Source organism: Tachypleus tridentatus, chromosome 1, assembly GCF_004210375.1.
Source record: "Tachypleus tridentatus isolate NWPU-2018 chromosome 1, ASM421037v1, whole genome shotgun sequence".
In the NCBI taxonomy this organism is placed as follows: domain Eukaryota; kingdom Metazoa; phylum Arthropoda; class Merostomata; order Xiphosura; family Limulidae; genus Tachypleus; species Tachypleus tridentatus.
The window spans coordinates 140510047-140523772 of NC_134825.1; the positions used below are offsets into that span (position 1 = coordinate 140510047).

At 34.6% G+C, this 13726-nt stretch overlaps 1 protein-coding gene across 1 annotated transcript in view; it reads left to right on the top strand.

The window, feature by feature from the left end:
- Positions 1 to 1747: 1747 nt before the first annotated feature.
- Positions 1748 to 13726, top strand: part of LOC143233215 (protein turtle-like) — a 266135-nt gene continuing 254156 nt past the window's right edge. The window contains exon 1 of the mRNA XM_076469189.1: positions 1748 to 2152. Within this exon, the coding sequence (XP_076325304.1) occupies positions 2089 to 2152 (64 nt within the window). The 5' untranslated portion in view covers positions 1748 to 2088. The remainder of the gene's footprint in view (positions 2153 to 13726) is intronic.

Below are 13726 nucleotides of genomic sequence, written 5' to 3' on the forward strand. Positions count from 1 at the left end.
TAGTCGTCCCTAATTTTGTAGTGTAAGACTACAGGGAAGGTAGTTAGAATAACCACCCACCGCCAACTCTTGGACTATCCTTTTACCAACGAATAGTGGGATTGACCGTCACAATATAAAGCCTTCACGGCTGAAAGGGCGATCATGTTTGGTGCGACGAGGATTCGAACCCGCAAACCTCCTATTGCGAGTCGTACGTCTTAACCCACCTGACCATGCCGGGCCTAAACTTGATATACAGAGTACAAATAATGATTAACGAGTTTTAGAGAATATAGTCGATTGCTAGCTTTTTGTAAGTTAGCGTCACACCTCTGAGAAAGCTGATAACATAAAAGCAAAAAATGTTTATTCCTAAATCCATGTCCCGGCATAGCCAGGTGGTTAAGGCATTGGTCTCGTAATCCGAGCGTCGCGTGTTCGAATACCCCGTCGCAGTAAACATGATCGCCCTTTCAGTTGATGGGGCGTTGTAATGATCAATTAATCTCACTATTCGTTAGTAAAAGTGTAACCCAAAAGTTGGTGGTGGGTTGTGATGACTAGCTGCCTTCTCTTTAGTCTTACACTCCTAAATTAGGGATGGCTATGGTACATAGCCCTCGTGTAGCTTTGCGCGAAATTCAAACCAAACCTAAATTCCTCCAACCTTACGCATGTTCGTTAAGTAATTACTATTTTCCTATTATGAAACAAATTAAAACACTATGAGAAACTTGAAACAATTAAAAAACTGTTATTAATTTTGAATAATGTAATTTGAAAGTCATGCCATGCTAATACTTTAACCTATATTTATGAAAAGATCTGGTTTTCATGATAACTAGATAACTAGAACTTAACAATCATTGCAAAAGGTACAACCAGAAAAAAAAACAAACTCGACTACTGTTAAAATAATACGAACTAAGCCTTAATCTGAAACAAAGCTCTGTTTTTTTTATTTAGATAGATAATTATATTAATATAGTGAACTATAATTTATATGAAATCAATAAGTAAGATAGTTTACTTTTGGTGTAGCGATATTATTTATATATTCAAAATTTCAATTTATTTAAAACAACACTAAACATAATTTTCATTCTTATGTTCTGTATATTACCTCATGTTTGAAACAATGTTTAAAGAATATAAGTCAGAGATACACCTTTAGAAGTCCGTAAAAAAGTTAGAAGTAAGTGATGATAGTTTATTAGTTAATATAAAGTCGTGGCAAGTCGGTTTAGGGCTCGTCTCTACAATTTCTTAGGTCTGTTCAGGATCACCAGTTTCTGCTAATATTGTGTTTGAAATTCTTATTAACATTTTATACAAATATGCTCCCCGTCATGTGCTGTTTTTGAAACTCACAAGCTAATTGTGAAGCTAATTAGTGACTTATAGCTGCATTAAAGCTTAATCTTTCTTAATTAAGACCTTAACTGGTGCAGTAAAGACCATTTTTATTACATTTCTTGAAAGCAAGTTTAAATACAATTCGAACGTGACTTACCTTTAAGTTATATAACAAATTTATTAAAAATCTACAATAACTAGTTTATCTTGATTTGTATCTCACAACTTACAACTTAACATTATCAAATTGGGGTCACAAGAGTTGTCTTAATGTTTGTCACTAAGGTGTAGTTCGTTAGATATTTACACGGGGGCAGCACTAACATGGAGTTTGAAAGCATAGCATAAGAGCAGAGTTTTCGTTCTGGCGCTTCCCGGTTAAATATAGCTATGCTGAGTGAGTGATAGGTGGCAACTTGAAGCGCTCAGTTTTAACTGGTAGTATAATTATCTTGCAAATATTTCCAGACAAACGTAATTTGAGCGTGCATTATATATTTCAAATAAAACTGACTTCAACCGTTTTTAAGTTCTACCATCGTTTTGGAATCACGCTGTCAGAGTGTTCGATTTGTTGACAACCCTAATGTCTGGTTAGTAGCGTGGTTTTAAAGACGAGTAAAATGTAGAAAATTTATAAGACGTTAACAACTGAGTATAAATGATGGTGAATAAATCAAGTAGATATATCATCCAGTTCTATCAATCATCAGCTGAAGAGAGAAGTGTTGAAGTGTAACACCAGATGCGATGATTTTGAAGAAGTCGTGTCAGATTCTAGCGTTGTGTGTTTGCTTCTGGGCATTAAATACAGGTAAAAAGTATGAATTACATTTTCTCTCTAACTTGTAAATTTTATTTTGAACGAGGTTTTGTACTTCTGCCCCAACCGGCACTTATGTATAGAGATATTTACACCTATGTATTACATATACGTATTATAAAGAAAACTTTATTACAGACAAGTATTGCTTGTAGAATTTAACTAACAGCTCTGCGTGACTGTTTAATAATATAAACGATTGAAACGTTAACAGATTATAAGTCTTGTGGGAGTGCTGGCCAGTGCTAATATTTAGCAAAAAAAAAAAAAATCAAAAGTTTCTGATTATAAAGATGTTTATAAAAGTCTGTAGAATCTGAAACGCCTCTGACAGTTTATATCAATATCAGGTTTTTCACGAGAATAAAAGACAGCATTGATAAAATAACTTGTTATAAGAATACCTCAGTTTATTGGGTATTTGTACATACATATGGGCTAACTCGGTCTCACGTGTTGTTGTTTATTATGCATACCTGAATATATACATACATGAATTTTTTGCTTATATTTTTAATTTGACCTTTAGAAATATCAAAAATTATGTCTGCATAAAATATGTACTTTATAACTTGCAAATCTACAAAAAAACGATTAATTTTAAATATAATCATAGCTTTACACCTGTTTAAAGGTTGTCTTTTTTTTTATTCTTACGGACACGAGGGACACTTGTCTTTGTGTTATCATATTAGAAGGACTGTAATTAATTAATAAATGGTGTTCATGTAAAGTCTCAGTAAATTCATCGCCTTGTCAGTGAAATCGTACACTGCTCAGTAGGGACGTGCGCAGGTAATTCTTAAGATTACCAGACAGTGAATTCGAAGATTGATGATTCGTTTCCTATCACCTCCGAAAAAGTCCTGCTATGCACTGTTGTATTTGTTGTAAAAGTGGCGGTCAGTCCTATTATTTGCGGCCCGGTATGGCCAGGTGGTTAAGGCACTCGACTCGTAATCCGAGGGTAGGGGGTTTGAATCTCCGTCGCAAAAAATATGCTTGCTCTCTTAGCCGTGGGAGCGTTATAATGTACGGTCAATCACACTATTCGTTGGTAAAAGAGTGGCCCAAGAGTTGGCGGTGAATGGTGATGACTCGCTGCCTTCCCTCCAGTCTTACACTGCTAAATTAGGGACGGCTTTACAAAAAACTCAAAACAAACTAATCTTATTATTCGATTACGGTAGCATAAATGTTGGAGGTAGGCGCTGTTCATTAATTATTCACTGTGGAATACTTGAAAACAAAGAGAAACTAACACATCTTATCGGTTATATTTCATAAATATATGAATCTTTTTTTCAAGACTTTCAGTCTCTTCGTCACGTTTTATTGTCGTTAACCAAATGCTTAACACAATGAAAACATATTGTTGTGTTAATTTTGTTTAACATTTATATTTCACCTTGAAGAAAAATGTAAATGATCTCTGGTTACAACGTGCTTTGTAAAATGTAAATGATCTCTGGTTACAATGTGCTTTGTAAAATGTAAATGATCTCTGGTTACAACGTGCTTTCTTTAGATATAAACTGACGAAACGTAATTTTGAAATATTTAATAAAAATTAATTTAAAATTTTTAGACCAGAGTTACTTATAATGAATATCAACTTTTATGTGACTGACCAACTATTTTGTATTTTATATTTATAAGACAAAACGATTTAACAAAATTCGCATTTCTTGACAATTATCAGTCATTCTCTGTAAAGACGATTTTGAGATAATATTTATTATCAACAAATGATTTGAAACGACAAATGATTTCCGATCGTTTTTGTCAATGTGACTTTATGAAATCAACTTATTAATCTTCAATTTAAATATAATTTTAAGTCTTTGAAAAGTCAGTTTTAATCGATGTTTGTTTCACACGAACTTTTAGATTGATAAATTATTTTTTTACTTGTCACAGGATCTAAGAAATAATCTGTCGATATAGTTTCGTGTAAAAGAAAAACTATTATTAACTGAAAAAAAAAAATAGGTTAAGGTTTTGTTTTGTTTGTTTTTGAATTTCGCACAAAGCTACTCGAGGGCTATCTGTGCTAGCCGTCCCTAATTTAGTAGTGTAAGACTAGAGGGAAGGCAGCTTGTCATCACCACCCACCGCCAACTCTTGGGCTACTCTATTACCAACGAATAGTGGGATTGACCGCACATTATAACGCCCCCACGGCTGAAAGGGCGAGCATGCCGGGCCAGGTTATATAATTCTCATAGAGAGGACTGAGTTACAGTTCATATGCAACCCTCGTTTTTTATAAAAAGGACTAAATTATGCAAAATAATAACCATTTGTCTTTACAAATACGAGCACATGAAAAGTTTGAGTTTAGACTAATTTACTTTTGCATTTAATTAATTTATCCTAAAATGAAAAGGCATATGCTTTATATTCCCATTGAACAAAATTTCTATGAAGCAATATATTTAGGGTAAACGTAATTCACGACCGGTACGCTATCTTCTATACTTCCACCATTAAAAGAGAAAACAAAATTTAATTGTGAGCAATTATATTTCGTAAAATATAAGATGTAGATTTTGAATTCCGTCGTATTTCAATCAGACAAATGTAAGATGGAATTTGTTTGCTTGTTTTTTTTTTAATTTCGCGCAAAACTACACCACGTCTCTTCGCTCTAACCATCTGTAATTTAGCAGTGTAAGACTAGAGGGAAGGCAGCTTGTCATCACCACCCACCGCCAGTTCATGGGCTACTCTTTTATCAACGAAGAGTGGGATTGACCGTCACATTATAACACCCCCATGGCTGAAAGAACGAACATATTTAGTGTTACGGGGAATCGAACCCGCGATCCTCAGATTACGAGTCGAATGCCTTAATCACGCGTCCATGCTGAGCGGATGGAATTGAAACTTTAGAAGAAAATAATGCTGTTTGTGATCATATTATTTTTCTGAAGTAATTAAATATTTGATTAAAAATATGGAGGTTACTGTTTTTTAATAACTACCAAAAACGTAAAAATGTTCGTCAATTCGAATATTCCTCCTATCTCCAGTGAGGTGTTCAAAAAGGTGTATTGATGGATAAGTCTCTATACGGGAGATACACAGAAATTTGTTTTGTGTATTTTTTTTAATTTCGCGCAAAGCTACACCAGGACTATCTGCGCTAGCAGTTCCTAGTTTAGCAGTGTAGGACTAGAGGGAAAGCAGCTAATCATCACCATCCACCGCTAACTCTTGGGCTTCTCTTTTACCAACGAATAGTGGTATTTACCGTAACATTATAACGCCCCCACGGCTGAAAGGGCAGGCATGTTTGGTTCGATGGGGATTCGAACCCGCGATACTCCAATTACGAGTCGAGCGCCTTAACACACCATGCCGGGCCGTTACGTATTTGAATGTCTAGGCCATTATTTATATATATAAAGGTTTCTTGATGTTTATACGAGAGACATATAAAAATTATGTCTGTGAACGTATAATCAATTATTTAATATAAAGTGCTCAAAGTGTTTAATCTCTCTATTAACTATAGCTCTGAAGACAAGTAAGGTGAAGTATTTCTTTAAAATAAATAAGGACTTATTTATTTAATTATATAAGGACATTGATAAGATTAACGAAATAAATTTGTAAAGTGCCAAATTTGAAATTGAGATATTTAGTTTTCAGTATGAGTTTTCTTATAGCAAAGCCACATTGGGCTATCTGCTGAGTCCATCTCAAGGAATCGAACTCCTGATTTTAGCGTTTTAAATCCACAGACTTACCGCTGTACTAGCGAGGAACATTTGGTTTCGAGTTATAAATTTCATAAAATGTTTGATAATAATAATTCCACATATCTAGTGGCGAGTTACACATCATCACGTATAAGGAATCCAAGCAAAATTAATCCATTTAACTTCGCATCAGTAAATCATAACGCTTAGGTTAATTTATACACAAATGAATTTTGCTCTACGTAATATTCGCAATACCTAGTCTATCAGGCTTTTCTTAGTAGAAGTTGGATTATTTTAAAAGCGTGCAAGGCTGTACAAAGGTTATTTGCGCATAGCTGTCACTAATTTCGAGCTGTTGGACTTCTAGAAAGATATTTAATTAATAACACAAACACTACTAACTCTTAACCCTGGTGGGATTTAACCGCCAATTGTATAGGGAATTTGAAATAAAGATCCTGTTTAAACTGGAAGGAGATCGAATTTGTCCGGTATTGACAGGTGGTTAAAGCACTCGACTGGTAATCTGAGGGTTGCGGGTTCGAATCCCCCTCACACCAAACATGTTCTCCCTTTTAGGCGTGAGGTCGTTTTAAAGTGACGTTTAATTACACTATTCGTTGGTAAAAGAGTAGCCCAAGAGTTGGCTGTGTGTGGTGATGACTAGCTGTCTTCCCTCTAGTCTTACACTGCTAAATTAGAGACGGCTAGCGCAGATAGCCCTCGAGTAGCTTTACCGCGGAAAATACAAAAGCTCTAACCTTGTTATTTTTAATTTAAATGATTTATTAACAGTGTTTCAGTTAATCAATTTAACAAAATGTATTGTCTGTTTTGTGTCTTATAACTCATACACCAATAATTATAATATGAATGCTGGGGTAACTTATCTTTCTCCAGCAAATATGACTTATTATCTCTTGTGACGTGTCTTCTGTGTGTATAGGTATAGCCAGTAAAACTGATTTCATTATTGCTCGAAGTTTATTTTTTTATTACTATACATTTTGAATATATTGTAATGTGAAATTGGATCTATTGTTTCTTCACTTTTATCTATGGTTGAGTTTTATTATAGAATGTTGATGTTCTATTGAATTAGCTTGCCGTGTAAGTGTCTCAAAGTGATTAGTTGTTAAATCGATACAATGAAACCTTAGAAATATTTTCACTCGCTACTCTCTCTAGACAAAACTTATATAAGAAGCTATGTATTAATGTCAAGTTTGCTCGTTCAATTTGTTCAGTAATTGAAGAGCTTATTAGAGAAAAACGTAAGAATATATTTTGCCTTTTTTATAGTTGTAATGGAGATTTTACTGTCTTACTAAGTAAATCTTTAATCTGCGTTTTAGATGGCTACATACTAAATGTCAGTATGCCAGATTAGTGTGTAGAACCTATACATAGCCAGATCTTTACTGTTAATTTTTAAGTAAATGTACATACATATATGTGAGAAAACTGCATTGAGAACTCAAGGAGATTGTATTTTTCATACTTCATTAATGTGGTTTGTTTGTCGCACGTGACTTATCTTAAAAGATTCATATTAATTTATATTTGACTTTAAAAATCATCAAAGTTTTCACTCTATATATGCTACGTATTTCTTAATATACGTACACCCGTACATAAACTTATAACATCTGAAACTTGATGTTATTGTTTTCAAGAATATCTATAAAGTTTATGGTTTCAATCGATACTTATATTAGAATGGTATTTAGCGTAAAATGTGAATTATTCAAAATACTTGTTACGTTATATTTTGTCTTGTTCGCTTGTGTAATTCCCTTTGAGATTTGTTTTCCGAAGTAAGATTATAACTTATTAATAAAGTTTTGATATAAACTTGTATATTCAAGTACATATGTCTCGTTAAGAGAAGGCTGGTCGTATTTTAAGGGTATGAAGTCTTGTTTCAATAGTTAATAATTCCATTTTCTCGTATTAACCTGATCATAGTCTGATTTTAAGAACTGTTGTGAGCAAGAGCAAATTTTGAATTCATGATAAAGATGATACGTAATCGTGCTCTTGAAGGGTTGTTACTTTAAGATTTTCTCTATATGGTGACCGACTATAATGCTAGGTAAACCTCGCGAAACGTATCATTTAAAAACTATTTGACTTTGTCGTGTTGATGTTTCGGTCCATAGATAATTCTACTAATCTAAGAAAAACCTTTTTAAAGACCTTAACGTTCGAGAACAGAATGAGTTTCAGGAAAAAACTTGATACAAATGAATAGACGTTAAAAGGTTAGTTCAGATGAAGAGGGGCCATCGAGGACAAAAGGTAATGTTAAGTCATATACATCTGGATAAATACCTTCTGCTTGAGAAGAATCCCTTCTAAGCTTCAGAAGTAAGTCAGAAAATCACACTTATCTATTTACAAAATGAAAATTGGTAAAGAGAACTTGTAGCTACAACATTTTCATTTTATAAGATATCTGTAGAATGACATGTCAGTTGTCTATTATGTTTTAAATCTTCAGAAAAGCTACCAATCACAAGGCGTAGACGTTTTTAAAACCGTAACAAGAACGATGGATTCCAGTATAGCCTCCAGTTTCCAAGAATCGAGAATCGAAACTAACAAAAGAAGTCAATTACTTAGTTGAGAAAATAACACTGTAGCTGGGATTGTTAATTTACCACAATTTTTCTTACCATCGAAACTATGCTTTACCTAGAAATTCTAAAGCAAAAAAAGGCAGCTCTTAAAACTTTGTTTAATTTATATAATTTAGTAGGGTCGCGAGTTCGCATCCCCGTCGCGCCAAACATGCTCGCCCTTTCAGCCGTGGGGGTGTTATAATGGGAGGTCAATCCATTATTCGTTGGTTAAAGAGTAGCCCAAGAGTTGGCGGTGGGTGGTGATGACTAGCTGCCTTACCTCTAGTCTTACACTGCTAAATTAAGGACGGCTAGCACAGATAGCTCTCGAGTAGCTTTGTGCGAAATTCAAAAAACAAATAAGCAAACAATATAATTTAGCTATTCGAAACCTATTAGCTAGGTTAATGATAATAAAACATTTCTGTTATGAAATACTCAGTGTTTTTATTCAATCTCGATGTCAAGAATGTCGGAAAAAAATTTCTTTGTGTTTTTTTTTAATATTTCATTGTTTCATGCATTTATTCTACCAAGGAAAGCGTTTGTTTTGTATTTCGTGCAAAGCTACTCAAGGGCTATCTGCGCTAGCCGTCCCTAATTTAGCGTTGTAAGACTAGAGGGAAGGCAGCTAGTCATCACCACCCACCAACGAATACCTCCATTGACCGTCACGTTATAACGCCCCTACGGCTGAAAGGGCCAGCATGTTTGGTGCGATCGGGATTCGAACCCTCGACCCTCAGATTACAAGTCTTAAGCACCTGGTAATGCCGGGCCAAGCCTAATACTTGTATGATTTTATACCCAATATAAAATCATAAAGTAACTAACTAAATCATATAACTTACTATTATAATAGTTTTCAGCTAAAAGTGAAAACTTGCAATTTGAGTAATTTAAACGTAAAGTAAAAAAAAATAAATCTACTTCAGATAGTCTGTGCGTTGAATTTGTAAAAATTGTAAAATAAAACATTAAAACTTCTATTGGTCTATATTATGTCGAATTAAAGTTTCCAATTAGAATGATTTTGAAATGGACAATGAAAACTTAACAGTAAGATAAGGCGCGCGCGGCATGTTCGGTATTGAAATGTCGTTAACAGTTAGCTATTCAACAGTTAAACTTTCTTGTGGATTCATGATGACGAGAAACCTACTTGAAGTAAAAATGTATCTCAAGACAGCTGATGTGGGTGTTAAATTTTTTACCAAAATAAAGTATAGAGCAACGTTTCACCTTCTTATTAACCTGAAGACGACCTAAGAGGGTCGAAACATTTTTCTCTGCTCTATCAGTGAAACTGTTAATACATATAACAGCAGTCCTGAGATACATTTTTCTTGTGGATTTTTCTTAAAAGCTTAATTTTTTAAGCGCGAAATTACACGATAGCTGTCTGCGTTTGCCGTCCTGAATTTATAGAGAAAAGGCAGCTACTCATAATGGCTAGTCTTGGGCTACTCTTTTATCAACGAATAGTGGGACTGAGTCTCATATTATTACGTCCCTACGGTTGAAACGACTAACATCAAACATGATGTGACGAGAATTCAAATTCGAGACATTCAGTCACGAGTCTTTTGTTTGTTTGTTTTGGAATTTCGCACAAAGCTACTAGAGGGCTATCTGTGCTAGCCGTCTCTAATTTAGTAGTGTAAGACTAGAGGAAAGGCAGCTAGTCATCACCACCCACCGCCAACTCTTGGGCTACTCTTTTACCAACGAATAGGGGGATTGACCGTCACATTATACACCCCCACGGCTGGGAGGGCGAGCATGCTTAGCGCGACGCGGGCGCGAACCCGCGACCCTCGGATTACGAGTCGCACGCCTTACGCGCTTGGCCACAGTCACGAGTCAAGCACCCTAACCACCTGGCCATGCTGCGCCCTACAGTAATAGGCTGACTATATATTGATAAGATTTTTATCTTTCAAGGATATGGAGGTAAAAATTTAAAAGTGAAGGTAAGAAATAGTTTTCTCAAATGTTATTTCCATTCTTATGACACATTTTTCATCTAAGTCTGCTTCGGTGTAAAGTTCGGACCGTTTGTGAGTTTTAATGGGTTTTAAAGTTTTATCAAATATATATTTCATAATACTTCATTGTTAATATATCTCTGGTAACAGTGGATGAGGTGGAAAAAAGCTACAAAACTCAACGAAAGTGAATTTGTTTACATCTTACAAACTTTGATGAAAGATGACGTATAACAAATAAGCGAAGAAAATTATCCATAGATAGTTTAATACCTCGTATTTTAAAGTTTGAAAAATGCTTTACGATGTATAAAGAATTTATTTTTTCCTTCAGCTTTCATCTACTACTTAGTATTTCAGCAATCAGTTATAAACCTAATGCTACTCTGAGTGTCACATTCTTTGAAATTGAGTTTGTACATATTGAACACTTCCAGTCATTGAACCGTGTAACACAAATTTCGAGCACTTTTCGAACACGCAGAAATTCATAGATTGTGTACATAAAGCGAGAAATATTTTTAACGTTCTGAATATCACATGTGTTTTAAAGATATAAATATTTTGATCTTTGAATGTATATAGTTAATACAGGTAAAGCTAGCAGAAGTATTACAAATTTGTTTTCATATATGCTATAATGGGATATTATCTGAGCTATCCTTGTTTTAAAATTTAAATATATATATTTTTATATTCGTTTTTTATTACAGAATGAAATAGATTATGCAATACGGAAGAATCAAAATGTTTTGTCCTCATTGTTTCAAGCTTAAACATTACAAAATCTGATCGAAAAACAATAGTAGATTATTCCCACGTTTTTGTTAACATCTACGTATTACTTACATGATAAATTATGTGATTTGGCATTTAATATCCTAACATTTGTTAAATATTATAATTATTATAATATTTTACAATCTATGCCTGTGTCATTAAATACATTTATTTTTCGATTTTTTTTTATCGGTTTAAAAACACGTGGTATTTAAACTGTTTGGCGAAATATGTTTAACTTTTCTGCCTCACGTTTGTTTTGAAGTTTGCGCAAAGCTACTTGAGGGCTACCTGCGCTTATTACGACCGTAATTTAGCAATGTAAGACAAGAGGGAAGGCAGCTAGTCATCACCACCCACTGCCAACTCTTGGGCTACTCTTTTACTGACGAATAGTGGGATTGACCGTTACTTTATAACATACCCACGGCTAAAAGGGCGAGCATATTTGGTGCGACCGGGATTCTAGCCCGCGACCTTCGGATTACGAGTCGAATGCCTTAACACGCTTGGCTATGCCGGGCCTTTCTGCGTTGGAGGTTGATAATGTGATGGTCAAGCTCACTATTTGTTGAAAAAGAGTAGCCCGAAAGGTGGCGGTGGATGATGTTAGTTTGTCCAGTCTATTGCTATTAAAGGATGATCAAATAAACCGCGAAAAAAAAGAAACGAATTGATATTAATTAATAGTAATTTTTGTGTAAATTATTAATGATTCGTATTATTAATAAAAGGAATTTTGCTAAAAACTGAAGTTCGGTTTCATTACCCTTATTGAATACACGCTTATAATTTTTCATACGAATGTTTTCTTGTATTCAAGCTAAAATTCTTTAGTGTTTTCCACTAAATCCTATTGCTTTTTGGTTGGTGGTAAAGGCTTTTCGATTGTTTCTTCTCAAAAAGTTAACAATCTCATGTTAATCCCTCACTGCAAGGCTCTACAATTAATGAATCAGACTCCATCAGATTGGTTTCAATATATCAATAACACCCTGACAAGAGTCGCACCATCCATAGGCCAAAAGAAAAGAAGCGGGAGAAAATCTATAAGTTTTATAGGGAAAATATTAAGGATTAGAAATTTATCTCCATACGACTGGTAAACCATTAACATAAATATATTTATATTTATTTTTTATAAAAAAATAAACTTGTTTATTAAATTGTGTAATGAAATTAAATAATTACAGTGACATGAAATATTTTATTTTATAAGTTATGGCTGAGATAGGCTTGTCTTTAGGCCAGACATAGCCAGGTGGTTTAGGCACTCGACTCCTAATCCAAGGTTCCCGGGTTCGGATACTTGTCACACCAAACATGTTCGCCCTTTCAGTTTTGTGGTCCTTATTATGTGATGGTCAATCTCATTATATGTTGGTAAAAGAGTAGCCCAAGACTTGGCGGTGGGTGGTGATGAGTAGCTAGATGCTTTCCCTCTAGACTAACGCTGGTAAATTAGTGACGTCTAGCTCAGATAGCTCTCGTGTAGCTTTGCGCAAAATTCAAACCAAACGTTTGTTTGTTTTTTTTTAATTTTGCACAAAGCTACACTAAGGCTATCTCCGCTATCCGTTCCTAATTTAGCAGTGTAAGACTAGAGGGAAAGCATCTAGCTAGTTATCACCACCCACCGCCAACTCTTGGGCTGAGATACAATTCAGATGTTAGACAAGAGTAAATATCCAACAAACCGATGATTCGTAGAGTGAATTGCTGTTTAAATCAAGACTTAAGTGCCATATCCAAATCTTGTGATGAACAAGAAATTGGTTAACCGATTTTATCGATATCTTAGTTCTAATGGAGGTTTCACGTACGTGACTGTTGATAGGACACAGAACAAAAATATATTCTTCATTAACTGAGGAACTAAGGTGTTTTCATTACAAATAGAAAGTCGTTAATTTATTATCTACATGATGTAAATTGAGGAATAGAAAATAATTTATTATTTAACTAATCATCTCACCTACCGCCAGCTCTTGAGCTACTCTTTTAACAACGAACAGCGTGATTCGCCGTTACACTATAACGCCCTCACGGCTGAAAATGCAAGAATATTTTGTGGGACGGAGATTCAATCCCTTGTTCTTCAGATTGCGAGTCAAGAGCACTAACCACCTGGCCATGCCGAGCCCTCATTAAAAGTAATGGTACATTTGACCATGTTAATAATCATAGGGCTATTTGATTAGAATTATCGGGTTCGATAAATGTTAGTGAATAATCGATATGTCACCCTTTTCAATATTCAACCATTATACCTCAAATAAATCAGGTGGAGTTTTACCACACCAAAGAGATAAAACAGAATCTTCTATTATTACATGAACTACAAAATTCATTTATATAAATGACGTTTCAAGACGTTCAGTAATTGATGAAGACGTGACGGTCAATCCCACTATTCGTTGGTAAAAGAGTAGCCCAAGAGTTGGCGGTGGATGGAGATTAGTA